The sequence below is a fragment of the Sphaerodactylus townsendi genome, linkage group LG10 (assembly GCF_021028975.2).
Source record: "Sphaerodactylus townsendi isolate TG3544 linkage group LG10, MPM_Stown_v2.3, whole genome shotgun sequence".
Taxonomy (NCBI): domain Eukaryota; kingdom Metazoa; phylum Chordata; class Lepidosauria; order Squamata; family Sphaerodactylidae; genus Sphaerodactylus; species Sphaerodactylus townsendi.
In genome coordinates this window covers 84,852,910-84,876,464 of record NC_059434.1, presented here as the reverse complement: position 1 = coordinate 84,876,464, position 23,555 = coordinate 84,852,910, and the positions used below count along the sequence as shown (strand labels likewise).

Genomic DNA, 23,555 nt, shown 5'->3' with positions numbered 1-23,555 from the left:
TGTTTTTTAACTTCATAGCCTTCACAGTGAGATGGATGCCTGGCTTCTATTTTCTTTTGAAATTTTCCTGATTTTAGCTATGTCGTTCTGTCTTTCGGGGACCTTAAAATGCAAGCAAACCTATTCATGCAGTTGCAGGCGATGCTACCTGGAAAGTCTTGGGGGACATGGGAACATTTCCCACCCCCTTTGGAGGTGACAGGGGGTGGGCGTGGCCTGGAGGGCCTTCTTAGCAGTGGCCCCCGCACTGTGGAATGTCCTCCCTCCAGAGGTTCGCCAGGTACCTTCTGTCTTGGAGCTTTGGCGCCTGGTGAAGACGGTCCTCTTTCCCCGGACATTTTGCTGACTCCTCCTGCTTCAGGGCCCCCCAAGATCTCATGCACCCCTACCTTTGGGTGGGTGGGTGGGTGAGGTGGGTGCTGGTGATTTTGGATTGTTTTGGAGTTTTGAGAATGGGGTTTTGTTGTGATTTTTCTGTTGTAGAGTTTTGCTGTTGTCATGTCATACAGTTTTTATTGTAAACCCCTCAAGACCATAGTAAAGGGCGGGGAATAAATTAAAATGAATATAATAGAATCTAGACATGTACCCCACCCCTTCCTTTAAAACCCACCCCCATTTCAAAACAAAGTTCTTCAACACAATCATGTGGATGCAGGAATGTTCTATGTGTGCTTTCAACTCTGCTGCACCTTGGGTGGATTTAGTCCTATTTTTCCTTATATTCAAATTGTGCTAGTACTTAAAACGCTTCCAGAAAGCAAATCAAAGACCGAAAAGCAATAAAAAGTACACTTGACATAAGGATGCCCTGTTTCAGTGGTGGCGAACCTTTGGCACTCCAGATGTTATGGACTACAATTCCCATCAGCCCCTGCCAGCATGGCTATCTATCTGTCTGTCTGTCTGTCTGTCTGTCTGTCTGTCTGTCTATCATCATCATCTATCTATCTATCTATCTATCTATCTATCTATCTATCTATCTATCTATCTATCTATCTATCTATCTATCTATCTATCTATCTATCTATCTATCTATCTATCTATCTATCTATCTATCTATCTATCTATCTATCTATCTATCTATCTATCTATCTATCTATCTATCTATCTATCTATCTATCTATCTATCTATCTATCATTGAATTGAATTGAATTGATATCCCGCCCTATCCCCACAACATAAAATCAATTTTACACTCATTAAAAGTATTAAAATATAAATATCAGTACAATATTTCGACAATTAAAATAATAAAATAACACACTCAACACCGAACTATTAATAGTTTACTTTTACTTTTTTCTGTTTTACCCAAGTAACCCTTCACCGGTTTTCAATAGTCCAGAATTTTGACTCTTACTCTTTTCTTTAAGTAACGAAATGAGTTTTACCATCTCCACCAACTCCAAAACCTTCGCCCACCGTTCTTCAATTGCAGGCATGTCTGGAGTTTTCCATTTTTGCGCATAAAGTTCTGTTTGCTCTTTCCAAATAATGTCCTTCCCTTGTATCCATTCGCCGTAACGCAATTCATCGGTTTGATTTACAAGAAGTGTATCTCGTCTTTCCGCCCTTAAAAGGCTCAGCAGGGTAACTAACCGTTTAAAACATACTTTGCAAAATCACATTTTGAAACCATTCAATTCACTCTCCCCAAACACACATAATTAAAGTGTTGGGGGAAAAATTAAAATACATACAGGACATAAAAACAGCAGTTAAAACATCAGCTAAGAGGGAGCTTTTCAAGAAAGTGGATTTTTCCCTGAGCTTAATGGAGAGTGATTTAAAAATTGGTTTGTGATAAAGCTGGCATGTTGTATTTCAGCGGAAACCTACAATTTGAAAAGTCATCGTTCTGCCTGATTTGGAAAAATGTTGATCTGTATCCTCAGTTACATTATGTATCTTCTGAGTTTATAGCTCTCAATGTAGTAAGGAAACATCACTAGAAGGAACTTTGTAGAAAAACTAATGCTATATAGCAAATTACAGCTCTGTATATGTTCGATAAAATCTGGGTGATATATAAAGTTATTTGCTTAAAATGTATGAAACCAACATCTCTTTAAATGGTACTTCATCCGTTTGCAGCCCCAGGTTACACAGATGTAAGCCTTAAGTTTGTTTGGGTTTTTTGGCTTGCAAAAATATTTGCTGTTCACAGTAATTCCATATGATTTTGAAATGTCGAATAGACTATTATTACCTTAGACTTTTCTTCTCAAAATAAATTTCACATTCTATCAATTTAAAAAAAGAAGGAGGGGTCATTGAGGGAATGTTGTGCGAAATGAAGTTTTCAACTGCCGGCAGAATCTTGTTACGGAAGGGGATGGGCGAATCTCACTGGGGAGAAAGTTCTAGGACTTTGGTGCCACGACCGCTAAGATCCTGCCCTGGGTTGGGGGCACCGGAAGCAAGGCCTTCAAACATTACCACAGTGGTTAGGAAGGTTCATATGAGATTGGAAATATTTGTAGAGGTGCAATTTAATGCGCAGTGACCGCGGTGGTGCCATACCTAAGGTGACCAGATGGTCACCTTTGTAAACCAGGACGGGCGGGTAGGCGGCCGCGCGCACAGCCACAGGAGCACACTGCCTTCTGGGGCGCTCCTGTTTCCCGCCCTGTGACAGGGTGGGAAATGGGAGCGCCCCAGAAGGCAGTGCTCCTGCGGCCGTGTGCACGGGAGGCTGCCGCACTGCCTTGCGCCCCAGAAGGCAGTGCGGCAGCCTTCCAAAAATCAGGACACTTAAAAAAAACTTGTTTTAAGGCGGGACTGTCCCGCCAAAAGCGGGACGTCTGGTCACCGTAGCCATACCTGACTGCCCCACGGTGCTGGGGGCAGTTTTAACGCAAGGTGGTAGTGCCCCAAGTCAGGGTAGGGCTGTTTGGATGGGGAAGAGCATTATGTACCTTGGGAATGAACGTAGCTGCTGCTGGATCATGTGTTGAGCTGGTAGAATTTGCCAACGCATATACCTGCCCAGTAGCCCAAGGTCACCCAGCTGGCGTGTGTGGGAGTGCACAGGCTAATCTAGTTCCCCAGATAAGCCTCCACAGCTCAAGTGGCAGAGCAGGAAATCAAACCCGGTTCTCCAGATTAGAGTACACCTGCTCTTAACCACTACGCCACTGCTGCTCCTCCAATAAGAATACTACTACAAATTTCAACTACGATGGCGACTAAGAACTAAGATTCCATTAGGATCCTGCTACTGCCTAAGAAAAATTCTACCTACCCCCAAAAACATTTTTCTGCAGCAGCAGGGAGGAGGAAGGAGAGGGGGATAGTACTGGGAGGCCAGCAAGTTGGAAAAGGACCATGACTGCCTCAACCATAGACCTGGTGGAACATCTCCGTTTTGCAGGCCTTGCAGAAATGAATAAGGTCCCATAGGACCCTTATGACAGATAGGAGGGAGTTCCACCAGCCAGGTCGTGCATGGTTGAGGCTAGTCTACTGCTGGAAACCTTCTGGTAGACTCTGGTAACCTTCTGGTAGACAAACCTTCTGGTGCGTGGTTGAGGCTAGTCTACTGCTGGAAACCTTCTGGTAGACTCTGGTAACCTTCTGGTAGACAAACCTTCTGGTGTGTGGTTGAGGCTAGTCTACTGCTGGTAACCTTCTGGTAGACTCAGGTCTTTGAGGCCTGAATCTACCAGAAGGTTACCAGCAGTAGAGCTAACTGCTCTCCCGGGGCAATATGGGGAGACACGCTCCCAAAAATACGAAGGTCCCAGATAGCTCAAGGCCTTAAAGGTTAACACCTTGGTCCAATGTTATCAGCTTGTGGACTTGTGGAAACATCAGTGCTGTTAAATTTGACTCGATGCACATGTGATGGCTGACATAGAACGTTCAGAGACATTCTGTAGAGAGGCGTAATGTGTTGAGCGATAAATGGGTGCCTTAAGGAAAATCAGAAGCGTTTGGCTGCCCTCTCACTATTTTTTCTCTCTCCTTTCAGAAAGCCCACCGGCCGCGATGTCCAGAAATGGGTTCTTCTTTGAAGAAACAGGCAAGTACAATTTCCTCTCTTCTCCCAGCGGTCCATGGCACTGTACACGCTTAATAGTTTGGGCTGTCCTTCTTTGAAAGAGACGGTCCCTGAGTGGTTCTGGAAGGGAAAATGCGCGGAAGTTAAATCCTCCAGTTCTCCTGCTTATGACTCCTGGCGCTCTCGCTGATTAGCCATCTCAAAGATAATTTAATTTGAGTATGATTCCGCCTGTGAGTAATACTGGGATTTGAAGCGTCAGCAAGTAGGAATCGCCCGGCAAACCCAGCTGGAGAGGATGCCAGCAGCTTAGTAAAAGACACGTGGCTTAGCGCAGGGGTCTGAAACGTGGTGCAGCTTGGGGACCGTGGCACCTGCTGGAACATTTCCTGGCGCCCCCCACGTTTGGGAAAGTAGACAGAGCCAGGTCCAGCAGGGCTTCCGTTAGACAATTCAAAATTTGGTTGGCTGTGTGGGTTTTTAGAAAGGTTGGTTTGGAAATAACCTGGACCAGAAATAACCTGTAGCAGCCATTTGCACCTAGCACACGGTCAGGATTTCTACGTTGCCTCAAAAAGATTGGGGACCCCTGGCTTAGCGGCAGTGGCGGATCTGCCAGGGGGACATGGAGGATCAATTGTCCCTGGGCGCCATCCATTAGGACACGGGAGAGTGCAAAATCACCCCCCACGTGAACTGCCCTCCCTCTGGCAGATGAGGAAGGCGCTGATACCCGCCAAAATTTCACCCCTGTTGCCTCCTCCCCCCCTGGGTCATTGAAGTAAGTGCGGGGGGCGCTTGGGCAGGTGTTGCCCCAGGCGCCATTCATTCATTCATTCATTCATTCATTCATTCATTCATTCATTCATTCATTCATTCATTCATTCATTCATTCTGATATATCTCCCCATCCCCAGAGGGCTCTGGGCGGTGTACAACATAAAACAGTATACATAAAATCGTTAAAATATAGTTATCATAAATATCATTTAAAAACAGCAAGTATTTCTTAACCTAGGCATCCCACGAAAGCCAGTGCTTAACCATAAACTAAATCCCTCCCAGGAAAAGAGGAGAGAAGGGAGATGATAAAGCCCGATGATATTAGGGACTCACACGGAACAAAGACCCATATGGAACGGGGGGAGGGGGGGCAACACTCAGCGGCCGGTCTCTCCAAAGGCCCGGCGGAACAACTCCGTCTTACAGGCCCTGCGGAAATCACCCAAATCCCGCAGGGCCCGGACAGCTGGAGGGAGAGTGTTCCACCAGGCCGGGGCCAGAGCCGTAAAGGCCCTGGCCCTCTTCTTAGTGGCAAAGCTCAAGCTTTGCATGCAGAAGTTTGCAGGTTCATTTCCTGGCAGTCCCCTCTCACCTTTCTTCACAATGTCCTATGCAGAACACCGATAAAACGTCTTCGACCAGGTTTCTCATCATGTTTGCTGTTTGTACATTTTATATCTTTTGTCCACAAGGTTCCCCATTGTTGGAGAGGTAGTTCTTCCCCAGAGTTTTGCATCCATCTAACTGTACATGTTTTAACATGTTCCGATTCCGTGTCAGATTGAAGCAATAGCTTGAAAAATCCCTCCTTAATCAATGTTCTTTTTGTTGCATTGTCGCCTTTTCAAATTCAGTCAGTTCCCTTATTACGCCGTTTGGTGTGGGGGTAACGTTTCTGTGTTGCCTGCGGCCCCGTATCCGTGCTTGGCCACCGCCCCCAAAGAGGCTTCCTGGCGGCACGGGGACGCTCGGGATGTCAAAAAGCTTCCCCGCCAGTGAGAAGCTTCTGTGGACCTCCATAAAGGGCAGTGTGGTGTAGTGGTTAAGAGCAGGTGGATTCTATTCTGGAGAACTGGGTTTGATTCCCCACTCCTCCACCTAAGTGGCGGAGGCTTATCTGGTGAACCAGATGTGTTTCCACACTCCTGCATTCCTGCTGGGTGACCTTGGGCCTGTCACAGTTCTCTCCAAACTCTCTGCCCCGCCTACCTCACAAGGAGGGGGAGGGAAAGGCGCTCGTAAGCCACCTTGAGTCTCCTTACAGGGATATAATGCAAGTTCTTCTTCTTCTTAAGTCCGAAGGACGAGGTCTGACATGGCAGGAGGGAGCCAACTAATGTCAATTCCCTTGCCCATGCCTCTGGCCCTCCCCCATTTTGCCAGTGGGGGTGGCAGGGGCCCTGGGTCACCGGTGCGACGTTCGGCACCGTGTTCCAGTGCCGGTGGAGGGGGGTAGGGCATCCTCCCACCGGTGAGATCACCTGTCCGCCAGGGAAAGTGCCCCAGGAAGGGCAAATCTGCCAGCATGGCGGCGCAACGCCCCAAAACTGCCCCCCCCCTTTGTATGGGACTCTGAGTGTCCTTTTAAAATCTTGAAATGAGTTGAAAATATAGCACCGGTTGCAGTTTTTGACCTTCATCATTCATCATTTAAAGGAATTGGGTTACTGGACGCCATTATTATTGTTACTGTTTTTGACCGCTGTTTAAATGGTTTTAATGGTTTTTAATGGATTTTAGTGTATATGGTCACTATTGTGACCCCTGTTATATATTGTATGCAGATAGTGTTATGCACCGCCCAGAGCCCCTTGGGGATTGGGCGGTCTATACATTTAAATAATTAATAAATCAATCAGTCAATCAATCAGTCTTTTCAATGCAGACTGCTATCCAAAGTGGACCTGCTGATTGATAACAGAATTTAAAACTAGGTCCTGCTGGTCTGCCCCCACTTTTTCTAATCTTGCAAAACTTTAAAATCTGATTCTGGATTTCTTTGCTGTGCCACATGAACTTATTTGTCTGTTTCTTGTATACAGGTAGCATCTGGAATAGAAAAAATTAATGTTGTCCCATACATTCATTTTTACTATGGAAATTCTTCCTAGCCATGAAATTTTTATTTGAGACTGTCTTCAAGTCCTCTTGTATATTCACCCACATTCCTTTGCAATTGTATTTCTAGGCCAGGGGTCTGCAACCTGCGGCTCTTCAGATGTTCGTGGACTACAAATCCCATCAGCCCCTGCCAGCACGGTCAATTGGCAGCGGCTGATGGGAATTGTAGTCCATGAACATCTGGAGAGCTGCAGGTTTCAGACCCCTGGTCTAGACTTGTGGTGGCGAACCTTTGGCACTCCAGATGTTATGGGCTACAATTCCCATCAGCCCCTGCCAGCATGGCCAATTGACAGGGGCTGATGGAAATTGTAGTCCATGAACATCTGGAGAGCCGCAGGTTGCAGACCCCTGGTCTAGACGTGTGGTGGTGAACCTTTGGCACTCCAGATGTTATGGACTACAATTCCCATCAGCCCCTGCCAGCATGGCCAATTGACAGGGGCTGATGGAAATTGTAGTCCATGAACATCTGGAGAGCCACAGGTTGCAGACCCCTTGTCTAGACGTGTGGTGGTGGAATCCTTTGGCACTCCAGATAAAGTGGGACTACAATTCCCATCAGCCCCTGCCAGCATGGCCAATTGACAGGGGCTGATGGAAATTGTAGTCCATGAACATCTGGAGAGCCACAGGTTGCAGACCCCTTGTCTAGACCCTTTGCAGTTGTGGTCTGCAGTCATTGTCTTCCTCCGTCCCGTCCCGTCCCGTCCCGTCCCGTCCTGTCCTGTCCCCCACCCCCACCCCAAGTTGTTGTTTTTGGCTCTGTTGTTGAGTGTGGTATGTGTGCCTTGTTTATAACTCCCTGCATTCTTTGCCCAACAATGAAATTAATCCAGATGCTCTTCTGCACTAAATCCTTTCAAGATGGAGCTGGGGTATTTTTCCCCCCTCTGCCTGTCAGGCGCATATTGAACACAGGCGCGCAACGCACATGCAAATCCCACAAGGCATTTTGTTTAGTCTGCAGGAGGCTGTTTGCTTCCAGGGGCAACTTCACCTTCCTGGCACTTTGAAAACTGTAGCTGGAGAGAGATTACCGTGCACAAATGCTTCACTTCTCACACGGCTGCGCAATGTTCCCAGCACATGGCTGGCCAAGAGCCCTGCTGAGGAGGACCTGCCTGCGAACATCTTCCTATGGCAAAGAGACAAGAACCGGATTCTGCGTTGTCTCTTTTCTCTGGCCTCTCTCCCTCCGTTCTCTGCAAACATCTGTTCTCCCAGCTCTGCTCTTCGGTCCCTGCGTATCACACTGTGGATGCTGTCTCTTTTCGTGCTTCGTTGCCATTGTCTCTTTCAGACCCCCTTCATGCTTTCTCACTTGGTTCCATCTCCGTGAGAGGGAGTGCAGGAAGGAAGGGATTTTGGTGTTCAGTGCTTGTGGGCCTTTCTTACATGCCCAGGGGAGCACCGATCGACTCTTTGGGATCAGGAAGATTGCCCCAGGGATCCTGGCGGGTTTTTTTCATCCCTCTGGGCAGAGAGTGGGGATCGTTGGGGGAATGGGGAGAAGGTAGCTGTGAATTTCCTGCACCGTGCGCAGAGGCCGAGCTGGGACATATGGGGTAATGCGGTCCCGAAGGTACGAGGGTCCCAGGCCGCGTAAGGCCTTGAAGGTCAAAATCCACACCTTGAAGATGATTCGGAATTCAACTGGGAGCCAGTGCAGACGGCGCAACACAGGTTGTATGTGGTCTCGAAGGCAATTTCTGTGGAGCAATCGAGCCGCGATGCTGGACCAGTTTCTGAAGTTTCGGATCAAACGCGCTAGCGGGAAGGCCCGGCCACAAGCAGAGAGCGAGTTACAGTAGTCCCACCTGGAGGTGACCGTTGCATGGATCACAGTGGCCAGGTCCGTGTTGGAGAGGAAGGGAGCCAGCCGTCGGGCCTGACGGAGATGGAAAAACGCAACCCGGGTTCTATGGGCCACCTAAGAGATAAAGGGGTTGATTCTGTGTACATAGATTCACAGAGTAACAGCGGCATTAAGATATTTTCTGTAACTCTGTATGTTTACGGAGATTTTTGCCCCCGGAGATGCCAAGGACTGGCGTTAGGGCCCTCTGCATGCTCAAGCAGACGTTGTACCACTGTATCCCCGTTCCCTTCTCAGCTCTGTCGCATTCTCCTCTGTAGAAGATTGATGATTCCCTACCCCTGCAATCAGTTTTCGGGGAATGCTTGGGGGTAAGAGACAACCTGAAAGGACTCGATGAAAAATAGCTGGCGTAAATATTAATGGCATTTGCAATACGTGCATCTTGTAGTGACATTCAAAACCTGGATGGCCATATGTTCCGCTGGCATGTTGGCTGTTCGAAAACGCTGAGTTGTTTTCGTGTGTAATTCAGTTTCTTCTGGCTGTTGAACAAGATGCTTTGGAAGCAGAGCTGTTTTATCATTTCAAGCACAGATTTCACTCCTCTTTTTTTGAGGGGGGGGGAGAGGGAAGGCACATATCTGGGATCCATCAACAAGAGCCTAGTGTCTAGATCAGGAGCAGCAGTGGCGTAAGAGGTTAAGAGCTCGTGTATCTAATCTGGAGGAACCGGGTTTGATTCCCAGCTCTGCCGCCTGAGCTGTGGAGGCTTATCTGGGGAATTCAGATTAGCCTGTGCACTCCCACACACGCCAGCTGGGTGACCTTTGGGCTTTGGTCACAGCTTCTCGGAGCTCTCTCAGCCCCACCTACCTCACAGGGTGTTTGTTGTGAGGGGGGAAGGGCAAGGAGATTGTCAGCCCCTTTGAGTCTCCTGCAGGAGAGAAAGGGGGATATAAATCCAAACTCTTCTTCTTCTTCTTCTTCCAGATCGAGGGAAGTAATTGTACACTCTATTCTGCATTGGTCAGACCTCACCTAGAGTACAGTGTTCAGTCCTGGACACCGCAATTTAAGAAGGATATTGACAAGCTGTAACAGGTCCAGAAGAGGGCAACCAAAATGGTCAAAGGTCTGGAATCCATGCCCTACAAGGAGAGTCTTAGGGAGCTGGGGATGTTTAGTTTGTTAAAGAGAAGGTCAAGAGGTGGCATGACAGCCATGTTTAGATATTTGATGGGATGTCATGTTGGTGAGGGAGCAAGCTTGTTTTCTGCTGCCTCAGAGACTAGGACCAGGAGTGATAGGTTCAAGGTGAAGGAAAAGAGATTCCACCTAAGCATTAGGAAGAACTTCCTGGCAGTCAGGGCTGTTCGACAGTGGAATTCACTACCTCGGAGGGTGGTGGAGTCTCCTTCTTTGGAGGTTTCTAAACAGAGGCTGGATAATCATATGTTGGGACTGCTTTGATTGCGTCTTCCTGCATGGCAGAGGGTCGAACAGCCCTTACTGTCAGGAAGTTCTTCCTGATGTTCAGGTGGAATGAACGGTTATTGCAAGCCTCTTTAAATCACGGGAAAATTAGGGATAGAAATGTTTTAATAAAGAAAGGAAAATAAATGGGTTTACGGCTCTGCCCCACCATTTATGAAATTCCCTGTTTTGAATTGGGGGGGGAGGAGGAGGAGGAGGAGGAGGAGGAGGAGGAGGAGGAGGAGGAGAAGAAGAAGAAGGAGGAGGAGGAGGAGAAGGAGGAGGAGGAGGAGAAGAAGAAGCAGAGAAGGAGGAGGAAGAAGAAGAAGAAGAAGAGAAAGAAGAAGAGAAAGAAGAAGAAGAAGAAGAGGAGGAAGAAGAAGAAGAAGAAGAAGAAGAAGAGATATTGTTGTTGTTGGTTGTTGTTGTTTGGATTTATACCATACCTTTCTCTCCTCTAAGGAGACTCCTTTCCTTTCCTCTCCCCACAACAGACACCTTGTGAGGTAAGTGGGGCTGAGAGAGCTGTGAGAGAACTGTGACTAACCCAAGGTCACCCAGCAGGAATATAGGAGTGTGGAAACACATCTGGCTTACCAGATAAGCCTCAGCCACTCAAGTGGAGGAGTGGGGAATCAAACCCAGTTCTCCAGATTAAAATCCACCTGCTCTTAACCACTATGCCACACTGACTCTGATGTAGCCTGCACACTCCACCCCACGGGCACAAGATTATAGATCTAAAAATCCTCAGCTGCTTCCTCTTTTGACACTGCAACGTCGCCTTCTCTCCGCGCAGCACAGTTTGATGCATTCGTTTGCCATCATGTCGATTTTCATGCACGGGCTAGAAAACATCACTCTGGTTGTTGGGCTCCGGCCAGCATTTGAGTACACTTTTCATAATTGCTGAACCGTAGCAAGGAGGGAAAGCAAACATAATCCGCTCGACGGTGGAATCCGAGAGAGCGCGGGCAGCCGGGGATGCTCGTGGAGCGCTCAGAACGGATTGGGAGGCGGGGCCGAGAATGGGAAAGGTGACGCTCCGGGTCAGCAAACGCTTGAGCAGATGGCGGCAGCTCAAAATGGAATTCGCTTAATTAAAATGCGCAGAATAGGGGTGGGATGCGTAAGGTTGCGCTTACAAGTTCTTGGCATTTCAGCAGACGGCCAACAGTTTAGCTGCGGCACATTTTGCGAATCTCGCCGTCGGCGGTCAGAACCGAGCCGGCGTGGCGTGGGGTGTTGGAGTGTCGAACTAGGATCTGAGAGACCCAGGTTTGAATCCCCGCTCTGCCCTGGGTGACCTTTCGCTGATGTCTTTCTCAGCCTAATCTACCTTGCTGGGTTGTTGTTAGGCAGATAAAATGCAGGATGGGAGAATGGTGTAAGCCAGAGGTCTTCAAACTATGGCCCTCCAGATGTTCAGGAACTACAATTCCCATCAGCCTCTGCCAGCATGGCCAAGTAGCAGGGCTGATGGGAATTGTAGTTCCTGAACATCTGGAGGGCCATAGTTTGAAGACCCCTGGTGTAAGCCAATTTGGTTCCCAGTTGGGATATAAATTGAAGTAAATGAATACATTAAAAAAACAGCCCCCCAGTGAAAACAAATGAGCAAAGCCATACTGGTTTCTAATGAAACCCCAGATGTAAATGGTGGCCCGTACCTTTGCGAACTTAAATGTTCCATGGATTGCAGCCTCTCAATAGCCTTGACAAGCCCCCTGCCAGCACGGCCAATTGGCCATGCTGGCAGGGGCTGATGGGAATTGTAGTCCCTAACATCAGGAGTGCCAAAGGTTCGCCACCACTGCCCTTTGTGATCATGACCCAGGTTTGAATCTCTTGCTCTACTGTGGAAGGCTGCTGGGTGACTTAAACTGAGAAAGAACAGTTGGCCCTAACTCATCTCGTAGCTTCCCCAGGCCAAACTTAAATCAAACAGAGCCCATTTGGACTTGGGGGCTTCTCCCCTTCAGCCAGATTTTATACTAAAGCAGCACCCCCCCCCCCCAAGATGTATCAGTGCAAAAAAAAAAAACATTACTATTCCGAGTCCAAACGGGCTCTGCTTTATTTTTTAACAGCAGTTCCACGCAATTGTTCTGTGGCTCCACGCAACCCAGACCCAACTCTTCCAAAAGAGCAAACGTCTCTTTTTGCCCCTTGCTGTGAAGAAGTCTGCGAAGTCGGAATTACACTCTGCAAAGTTTCTTGAGCCATGAGCCCCTAAGCCAGTGATGGCGAACCTTTTTCAAACCGAGTGCCCCAAACCCACTTATTTATCGCAGAGTGCCAACACGGCAATTGAACCTGAATACTGAGGTTTCAGTTTAGAAAAAATAGTTGGTTCTGAGGTGTGTGTTACTCAGGAGTAAGCTTGGTGGTAGTCGGTGGCTTTGCTTTGAAGCAACCACGCAACTCTTCCAACGGGTGAATCACGACCCTAGGAGGGTTTACTCAGAAGCAAGCCCCATTGCCAGCAACTGAGCTTACTCCCAGGTAAAGGATCAGACTTCCAGTTCTTAGCAGATGAAAATCAGTGGGGAGTTTAACAAGCTTTTAACAAGGGGGGTTACTCTACACTGCTTCCCCAAAAACGAAGTCTCCAGGTTTAATGCTAATAATCAAGTCCAGTACCCAGAGCCAATTTAGGGGATGTGTAGGGGGTTGCGATTTCCCCAATATGATGAACTCCTGTTTATGCGCGTCTACAGAGAGGGTTTCCTTGAAGTGCCACCTCTGGCACCCGTGCCATAGGTTCGCCATCACTGCCCTAAGCCTGTCTGATGCCGTGTGTGAATCCAATAAATTTAAGGTCGCATAAGTTATAAAGCAAAAACAAAGATGTCAGCTCCTTGGGCCGACTTGCCCAGGTGTGACATTTTATGCCCGGATTTTCCCTGTCCTGTTTCGCGGTCTTGCAGTCAGAGTCCAAGGTAGGGGCTTCCAAAATATCCGAGAGTCCGACACGGGGCTCTGTCGCCTGTCGCCAGTGCTCTGCGCACTCAAAATAACGCTTGGAAGCATCGCTGACCGTATCTCCATCAGTAACGATGAGGAAAAAGGAATAAAAGGAAATATTGCCTAGGGTTAGGTGGCGTAGAATCCTTGGTGCACTCTCAGGATGTTATGTTATGGACTATTGGTTTCATCAGTTCCATCAGCCCCTGCACGCGATACATTGGCCGCACGTGCTGGCGAAGGCTGATGGAATTCAGTTCATAACATCTGAGTGCCAAGAAAGGTTCACAATTAATGGCCTTTAATACTTTTCGACTTAATGGAGCTATCTCCAAGACCTGCTCCCTCTAATGAGGCAGGAAGAATCCTGGACCAAGATGGGTGACCAAGCCTTCTACAGGAAGTAACAACAAATTAAGTCCTGCCTCCCTGAGAATGAGTTGGGAATCACCCAATCAGGATGCCCGAGGTCGCCTCCAGGAGAAGTTTTTTGAGCTTTTGGGTGGGCCTGATTGAATTAATGCAATATTCTCTGCTACGCTGCCCTTGGACTTCTGTTTGTGTCCCTCTTCTTTTGTAGATCAGTGGGGGTTGCCATGTAAGCTGCCTGCTCTGGTTTCGTTGCCTTCCCCGCCCCAATCCTCTGGGATCAGCGTGACCCACAGCCTTGTGCGTCTGCCAGTAATTTCAGGTTGAGTCACAGGGTAGTGACTTTGAAGGTCACCTTGCTCCAGAGCAGAGATCTGAACTGGACTCTTCGCATATAACTTGGCACCGTTCCTTCTGCACGTGACCGCCTGTCTTGTTTACATCCAAAGCATAGCATAAACTCAGGACTCAGTTGTAGGCCTTCAAGTGAAAAAGCGCATAAGCACATGAAGCTGCCTGCACTGAATCGGACCTCTGGTTATATCATAGAATCATAGAGTTGGAAGAGACCTCAAGGGCCATCAAGCCCCCCCCCCCCCCCCCCCCCCCATGCAGGAACACACAATCAAAGCACTCCTGACAGATGGCCATCCAGCCTCTCTTTAAAAACCTCCAAAGAAGGAGACTCCACCACAGTCCAAGAAGGCGACTCCACCACATTCCACTGTCAGGAAGTTTTTCCTGATGTTTAGGTGGAATCTCTTTTCTTTCAGCTTGAACCCATCACTCCTGGTCCTAGTCTCTGGAGCAGCAGAAAACAAGCTTGCTCCCTCACCAACATGACATCCCTTCAAATATTGAAACAGGGCTATCATGTCACCTCTTAACCTTCTCTTCACCAAACTAAACATCTCCAGCTCCCTAAGTCTCTCCTTGTAGGACAAGAATTCTAGACCTTTGACCATTCTGGTTGTCTTCCTCTGGACCTGTTCCAGCTTGTCAACATGAAGTTGCCTGCACCGAATTGGAACTTTGGTCCATCAAGACCATCAAGAGTCTCCACGACCGGCTTCTAAGCCACATCACTTCTATTATGTAGGTGGCGAACCTTTGGCACTCCAGATGTTATGGACTACAATTCCCATGCTGGCAGGGACTGATGGGAATTGTAGTCCATAACATCTGGAGTGCCAAAGGTTCACCACCACGGACCTACCACCTGGTCCTTTTAACAGGAGACCCCAGGGATTGAACTTGGGACCTTCTGATTGCCAAGGAGATATCCTGTCACTGAGCCTTGCCCCTCTCAAATTGGAGGACAGAGGGGAGGAGCCTGCGTTTTGCATGCAGAAGGACCCTGGTACAGTCCCCAGTATCTCCAGCTGAAAGGACCAGGTAGGAGTTGATGTGAAAAACCTCTACCTGAGACCCAGGAGAGCTGCTGACAGTCAGAGTAGGCAATACTGAACTTGATGGCTCAAGGGTCTGATTTAGTACGAGGCAGCTCTGTTTGTGCACATGTGTGGGATGAAAATCCAGTTGCCCTGGACATCTTGGGGCCCCGTGATTCATGGAGGACAGATCCAGGGCTGTTTTTCTGTGGTGAATTAAAGGAACCTCCACATTCAGAGGCAGGCAACATCTGAATCCCAGGCCCAGGAGGCAACATCAGGGCCTGTGCCCAGTTGTTGGGCCTACAGGTTGGCCACTGTGTGAGGCAGGATGCTGGACTAGATGGACTGTCACTGGTCTGATCCAACAGTGCTCTTCTGGTGTTGTTATGAAGGCCTTGGCCTCTACGCCCTGTTGCTGGACCTCCAGAGTTCGTGTGTGAGGCAGGATGCTGGACAAGATGGACCATCACTGGTCTGATCCATCAGGGTTCTTCTGATGTTCTTATCAGGGGAAGGCCTCGATCTCTAGGCCCTGTTGCTGGGCCTCCAGAGTTCACTGGTTGGCCGCTGTGTGAGACAGGATGCTGGACAAGATGGACAACTCGTCTGAGAACCAACATTGTATAGTGGCTAAGAGCAGGTAGACTCTAATCTGGAGGAGCGGGTTTGATTCCCCAGTTCTCCACATGATCGGTGACCTCTTATCTGGTGAACTGAACTTGTTTCCCCATGCCTCCACATGAAGCCTGCTGGGGCCAGTCACAGTTCTCTCAGAACTCTCTGAGCCTCACCGATCTCGCAAGATGTTTGTGGTCGGGATAGGAAGAGAAGGGGTTTTTAGGCCACCTTGAGTCTCCTTACACGAGAGAAAGGCAAGATATAAATCCAAACTCCTGTTTTGTCTTTATTCTGCAGGGTTTTTCAGGTGTTTTTATAAGGGATGGCCTCTATGCCCAGTTGTTGGCCCTCCAGAGGAACCGGTTGGCCCCTGTATGAGACAGGATGTTAGGGTTAGGGAAGTCAGGGGTAGGGAACTAAGTCAGGGGTAGGGAACCTTTAACACTCAAAGAGCGACATTACGGGACCCGCTTTCCCACGAAAGAAAATTACTCGGGAATTAGATAACAATTTTTTGACATTTGCACAAAGATAACACTGTATATATAGTGCGTTTTTTTACTTTTACTCCTCGGGCTCATTCTGAGGCGCAGCTTACGGATGCGCTCGGGCATGATGGGAGCTGTGCAGCTTTGCGCCCGCCAGCCGCTAGGAAAGTGCCAGCCCGCTTCGGGCTTCAAACGGGCGGGCGAAAGAGGAAGTCTCGCGGGCGCACGCTGCCAGCCCAGCTGGGTAATTAGATGCGCCATCGCCCTACTGCCTGCAGGGTGGGCAAGGATGAAGCCGGCGGCTCGGCTCATGGAGCTGCAGTGCAAGGGCAGAAGAGCAGCATGCGGCTCTCGAGCCGCAGGTTCCCTACCCCTGGACTAAGCGGTCCACTGGTCTGAACGATCAGGTTTCTCCTCATGTTCGCATGTAACTTGTTTCAGAAATGATCTGTAAAGTTGTGTTTTGGAAGTGAGAAAGATCCCGTCCACTGTAGCTCTCAACAGATTTGGATGCTGAATCTTTGATTCCAGGGTATTTGCCTAATAAGCCCGAGAATTAATCCCCAATTGCTCGAATTAAAAGGATAAGCAGGGAAGGCAGGATTCCCTTCTGAGCTACTAATTATTCCGCGCTAGCACTTTCTCCCCCCACCGGCAGCTCCCTTCGGTCCAGAATTCTTTTCACTCCTCTGGAAGATAATCTTGAGAACTTCCGAAATTCGGGGAAAGCTGAAGCCTCGCAGAGAACAAAACCCCATCTCGGCTCTGCCTAGCTAAAACTCATATTCGATAAGGCCGAAGACTTTCTTTGTTCGGGTTGCTCGCCTTCGCCTCGGATGTAAACAATAACTCGGCCTCCCTCTCTCCCTTTTTGCAGGTTACCTTAAATGTGATACAGACGATGGCTGTGAGAACAAGGAAGAAGGAGGCGGGGAGAGACTTCCTTGGATAACTGGGCTAACTCTCATCAGATTCGTATCTGGGGACAGCATCAGGTTCTTTGTGAATGTCAACTTGGACGTGCAACAGAATGTAACAGGTAAGGGGGCCGCAGTCTTGGCTTCCCAGGTGGGCCGATCGGGTCCCGGTCTTTCACATGGGGCTGTCCACGCGGCTAGGAATAGTTTAACCGCTGGGCTCCCCGATGCACCCGAGTCAGACGTGATCGTAGGCGCGAAGGTGCCCAGCTTTTGGCTGTCATGCCCTGCCAAAGGATTTCCAGATATAGTGCTTCTAAGATCATCTTGGGGGCGTCTGACGGAGTAGAACCCAGTGTGCGTTACCCGTTCTTCCTCATGCATAAATGAGCAGGCTGGCAGCCAGAGCCAGAGGGGCCAGTTGAGTTCAAAAAATAATGCCCAGCCCGATGGATGGTGATATTGTTTTCCCTTCTGTGTTTTTCCTGTGCATTTTTATAGAATTCTGATTTGGTTTTGAAGCTGGTGCAGAAAGAAATAATCACAGAGTCTGTGAAGTTCCAAAAAGCACAGGCTGGTATACATTTATTAAGGGCATTTATCTCACAATACTAGAACCAGGGGGCATTCATTGAAAATGCTGGGGGGAAGAATTAGGACTAATAAAAGGAAACACTTCTTCACGCTACGTGTGGTTGGTGTTTGGAATCTGCTGCCACAGGAGGTGGTGATGGCCCCTAACCTGGATAGCTTTAAAAGGGGCTTGGACAGATTGATGGAGGAGAAGTCGATTTATGGCTACCAACCTTGATCCTCCTTGATCTGAGATTGCAAATGCCTTAACAGTCCAGGTGCTCGGGAGCAGCAGCAGCAGCAGAAGGCCATTGCTTTCACCTCCTGCATGTGAGCTCCCAAAGGCACCTGGTGGGCCACTGCGAGTAGCAGAGTGCTGGACTAGATGGACTCTGGTCTGATCCAGCAGGCTAGCTTTTATGTTCTTAAGAGCACAAGCAATTTCTGACCTAAGTTAACGGTGCACATCCTTCAGTTGTGAAACGGGAATGTTTTTAGTTTAGTTTAGTTTATTCGATTGATAGGCCGCCCTTCCCCAAACTCCACTGAGGGACAACAATCAAAATTGATCTATGTCCCTTAAAACCGCATTCATACCAGTAGGAGGAGGACAAAGGCTGGGAAAGGAGAGGGGGTAGGGGGAGGGGATTGCTGTTGTTAATCATAAGCCTGGTGGAACAGCTCTGTCTTATAGGCCCTGCAAAAGATCTTGGGCCCTGGTCTCATTTGACAAGAGTGTTCCACCAGGCTGGGGCCAGAGTCGAGAAGGCCCTGGCCTCCGTCGAGGACTCCAGGACAACTTTGGGGACAAGGACCGCCAGTAAGTTGGTTTTTTAGCGTAGTGCTGTTTGGGGAATGTATGGGGAGAGGCGGTCCTGCAGATAGGAATGCCCCAGACTGTTTAGAGCTTTGACGGTTAAAACCGGAACTTTGAACTTGATTCAGTACTCTACTTGGATCCAATGCAGCTGGCTGGATATGTGCCCTCCAGCGAATCCCCTTGAGGATCTGGGCTATTGTATTCTACAAGCTTCCAAAGCAGCCTCTAGGGCTGCCCTGTGTAGAGCAAGTTGCAGTAGTCTAGCCTGGAAGGGACCGTTGCACCAGTAGCCTTGCACCAGTAAAACAGCAGGCAGGCTATATTTGGGGCCGGTGCCTCCACAGACAAGGAAGGGATACCTTACTGACTGAATCCAGAAGACTGTTCCACAGCTTAAGCACGGAATGTAGGTACTTTGGCCCTCCAGATGTTAAGTGGATTCAACTACATCCAGCCCCTGCCAGAATAGCCACTGGCTATGCAGCGAAGGGGCTGATGGGAATTGTAGTCCACTTAACATTGAGGAAACCATAAGCAATTGCTCTTACCCACTGGGCTTAGAGGTTGCTAAGCACCTAAAATGTCTGGAGTGGACCAAGGTGGAATTTGGCAACTGAGAGCAGTGATGCACGGCTCGATACAAAAAGGACCTGCATTTTGGATGATACGAAGATTCTAAGTTGTCTTCAAGGGCAGTCCCAGGGGATAGGGCGGTTTATAAATCGAATCAATCAATCAATCAATCAATCAATCAATCAATCAATCAATCAATCAATCAATCAATCAATCAATCAATCAATCAATAAATAAATAATAGACCCCACTTCAGTAGTCTATGCTGGAAGTTCCAAAAGTGAGGGTCAGCTTGGTCAGGTTGAATGAGTCTAAAAGACAGAACTGTTTACCAACCAAATGCAGGTGAAAGGAACAACTCCTAGCCACAGCATATTCTGGCGTGGGGATAGAACCTCTCATCCCCAAACTGATAGGGCAGAGATTTGTATAATATGGGCACAGGGCCAACGGGACGGAGGGTGTGGCAAGGTAATGTGCCGCCTGTTGCCATCTCATCCCTTCTCCCGCCGCGCTTTTCCAGACATTTAGATCTTCTGATGTAGATTCGTCAAGCTGAGAAAACCCGAGTTCGCCTGTGAAACATTAGAACTTGACGGAACAGTTTGTGCACTTCTCAAAGCCCGTCTGGCCATCAGATAGGCAGCATCGCATTGTGCCCTTTACAAAGCCTGTTTGGACATACAGGAGAACCGCTTAGCCGCTACAACAGTCTCGAAAGCAGCCTTGTTTGGGGTTTTTATTTGAAACTGTCTCTGTGTAGCGTGTACTCAATAAGGCGTAGAATGGCGGAGCTAATCGTGTAAACAGAGAAACCTAACACCAGCCAAAGGACAAGTGGTAAGATCGCTGGAATGTTACCGGAAAATTGAAATAATTTCAACCCGCTTGTCTGCTGGTGTTCTTCACATTACAGCAAGTCCAATTGAGGCCAGCAAGAAATGAGTGAGAATGCTGCCATCTGGGTATTGTTATTATTTGTTTCATTTATGATCGGCCTGTCTCTCCCAGAGGGGGATCCAAGGTGGTTTGCATCATTCTCCTCTTCACCATTTTATCCACACAACAGCCCTGTGAGGTAGGCAGTAGGGGAGCTACAAGGGGACAGGCGTGCACCTTCCCCGAAGTGCCCCGCCTGGGGTGTGTGGAAAATGGCCACTTTTAATCACGGTGCCCCGGTACCTTAGTTCAATCATGAAAAAAGTTCAGGGCTGAAAAATGCACTGATACTTGCCCACAGTGGGAACTCCATTACCCAGGAGACTCCTATGAGCTCCCAAGGTCTCCTGGGTAGTAGCGTTCCCACCCAGGTTTTTTTCTGCCTGGAATAACAATAATAATAGAAGAGTTTGACTTATATCCCCCCTTTCTCTCCTGCAGGGAGACTCCAAAGGGGGGCTGACATTAATCTCCTTTTGTCCTTCCCCCCCTCACAACAAACACTCCTGTGAGGAGGGGTAGGGCTGAGAGGAGGCTCGGGAAGCTGTGACTAGCCCAAGGTCACCCAGCTGCCATGTGTGGAAGTGTATAGGGCTAATCTGAATTCCCCAGATAATCTTCCACAGCTCAGGCGGCAGAGCTGGGAATCAAACCCGGTTCCTCCAGATTAGATTTCATGAGCTCTTAACCTCCTACTACCAAGCTGTTCTGGCAGACTCCGAACTTCTTTAGGCCTGAACTAAGATAAGGGGGAGTGTGTGTGTGGGGGGGGGGGGGGAGACCTATGGGGTGGTGGTGGAAAACATAGAATCCGCCCCAGGTGTAGTTTGGCCCAGCTATGCCTCTGGAGGTAGGCCAGGCTGAAAGTATATGACCAGCCCAAAGTCATCCAGCAAGCTTCTACCGGGATTCGAACGTGATTCCCCCAGATCCTGGTCCAGCAGTCTAACCACTACACTGTGCTGGCTCTGGATTATTGGCAAAAAGATCCCATATCTGACCAGCGTGTGTATAAGATGGAGTCTAACAGTGGTCCTTCGCTTAGTGGTCTGGTGAGCCTCAGGGATTCCGATCTGGAAGGAAGCCGGCAAAGCGCGCACGTGCGTACCTATGCTTGTGCATTGTTTGAATGAGCTGACTAAACAACCCATGTTAGTTGCACCTGCCAATGCCGGTCCTGCACCATATGAATGGCCTTCTGACATTCCCACGGGGAGGTCAAACGGAATTTGTCAGTTGGCTCCATTTGTTCCACTGTCCCAAAACTGGTGTCACCTCCAGGAAAAGGAAATAGTTTCTGATTCCGTTATAACGATGGCTGCCTTATGTCACCCCCTTCCCCCGCCCCCATAAAGACTGTCTGCATGGTTTAGTGCACAGGTGTCAAACTCGCGGCCCTCCAGATGTTATGGACTACAGTTCCCACCATCCCCTGCCAGCATCATGCTTGCAGGGGATGATGGTAACTGTAGTCCATAACATCTGGAGGGCCACGAGTTTGACACCTAGGGTTTAGTGTGGTTGAGAGAGGTGGACTCTAATCTGTAGAACCAGATTTGATTCCCCACTCCTACACATAAGTGGCGGAGTCTAATCTGCAGAACTGGATTTGTTTCCTTGCTCCTCCACATGAAGCCTGCTGGGGTGACCTTGGGCCGGTCGCAGTTCTCTCAGAACTCTCTCAGCCCCACCTGCCTCACAAGGCATCTGTTGTGGGGAGAGGAAGGGAAAAGGAGTCTGGAGTCAACTTTGGGACTTTTGGTATACTTGAGAGAAAAGGAGAGTATAAATCCAAACTCTTCTTCTTCTTTGAACTATCAGTCAAGTGTACCAGTTACATTTTTCTTACCACACATCAGTGATGGCAAACCTTTTTGAGACAGAGTGCCCAAATTGCAGCCCAAACCCCACTTATTTATTACAAAGTGCCAACCTGGCAATTTAACCTGAATGCTGAGGTTCTTAGCTTCTTAGGAAAAAAAAACCACAGTTGGCTCCCCTCTTCCTCCTCTGCCTCACCCATCTGGAGCTCCTCGGTGGATCACCCCTGTTTCAGCCTCCAGCAAGTCCCGCGGCGCATTTCAGCTCTGTGCCTCTCTATATCTCTGCCTCCTCTCTGGCGCCTCCCTCAGCTTATCCACCCAGAGCACAGGCACTAGGCCCACCAGCCCAAGTCCCTCTCCCTGCTCACTGCGAGTGCACGCATCGCCGCGGTGCTCAGTGGCCCAGGCCAGCCCTAGATGTTGATAGCGGGTGGGTACATTTCCCCACATAAGCGTAACTCTTGTGCCCAGCGTGCCCACAAGGTTCAAGAGAGAGGGCTCAGTGCCAGTGCCTCCTGGCACCTCGTGCAAGCATAGGTCTTCATCACCGCACCATACATCAACGAAAGCTGTTTTCCTGCTTCCTGGAGTGTGAAATACTTTTTTTTTGAAGGGGGGGGGGGATATGTAAATATTAACTGTGGGAGGGAGGAACCCCAGGGGCCCTTCGTCTGGACTAGCGGCAACTAAATTTAGCTTCTTACTACCTAGGGACTGGAGTGGGTGGGTGAAGCGTGGGGGCAGCTTATTGTGCTCCTGCATCGCTAGAGTGTTTGCTTTTTTGCTGTTTATGTGATCGATTGTGCCATTATATGCCTCTGGGCTATTTGGAAATTCTTGTCCTTTTGAATGCCATTGTTTGGCTCTAGAGAAAACACCCAGCCTGGAATGAATAGACCCTACGTGCACCTTGCTTGGAGATTTCCCCCGCCCCCGGTTTGTCTAGGGCTGTTTCCCATGCTCCGTTTAGGAAGGAGCAGCTACTTATCCCGCCTACAGTCCCCTGTGAAAACGTGAACGCTAGACGGTAAGGCAAGGTGGAAGATGGCTTCGGGTTGCAAATGGGACGCACCTGCTAGAAATGCCATTGTCCTAGGGATCTCAGGGATGCTGGGTGTCTCCTTCTTGACTCTCTGGTCCGCATTGTAAAGAGAACCCTTAGAGCAAGGGGACCCTCTAACACTGGTGCCCACCAACCCCCGCTTCCCTCAAGGTTTGCCGACATTTTAAGAAAGTGGGTGGAGCAAGAAGAAGACGAAGACGAAGAAGAAGAAGACGAAGACGAAGAAGAAGAAGACGACAAGGAGGAGGAGGAGGAGGAGGAGGAAGAGTAGTTTAGATTTATACCCCCTTTATCTCCTGCAGGAGACTCAAAGGGGCTGACAATCTCCTTTCCCTTCCCCACCCCCAAAAACACCCTGTGAGGCGGGTGGGGCTGAGAGAGCTCTAAAGAACTGTGACTAGCCCAAGGTCAATGCAATACAAAACACAGCCTGAGACAGTATAAATGTCAATCATAAACAGCAAATCTTCTTGGTTCTGGCTCTTAATACAGAATTAAAAAACTACCATTTTAATATAAACCATCTTTTAAAATACATCGTGAACATATAAACTATAAGCATACAGTGGACAACAACAACGATTCAGAAACCCCACATACACTTCATATGCCAAAAAAAAGGAAAGAGATTCTTCTGGACCAAATGTATACACAACAAGAAGTCTCTCTACCATGGAGAACATCATATTCAATGAATTGCGCACGGTTGTGAGGTGAACAGATTGGCTGGTGGTCAGTCTCCGATGGAGATGGTAGCATTGACCCGGGATGAATTCAATACTTTAGACCATGGGTCTTCAAACTA

The 23,555-nt window shown here is 48.7% G+C and overlaps 1 protein-coding gene across 2 annotated transcripts in view; it reads left to right on the top strand.

Moving 5' to 3' along the window:
* Positions 1–3,981: 3,981 nt before the first annotated feature.
* SLC4A11 (solute carrier family 4 member 11) overlaps positions 3,982–23,555 on the top strand; it is a 124,067-nt gene continuing 104,493 nt past the window's right edge. For both annotated transcript variants that reach the window (XM_048508828.1, XM_048508827.1), the window contains exons 1-2: positions 3,982–4,028; positions 16,920–17,081. In XM_048508828.1, the coding sequence (XP_048364785.1) occupies positions 3,995–4,028; positions 16,920–17,081 (196 nt within the window). In that variant the 5' untranslated portion in view covers positions 3,982–3,994. The remainder of the gene's footprint in view (positions 4,029–16,919; positions 17,082–23,555) is intronic.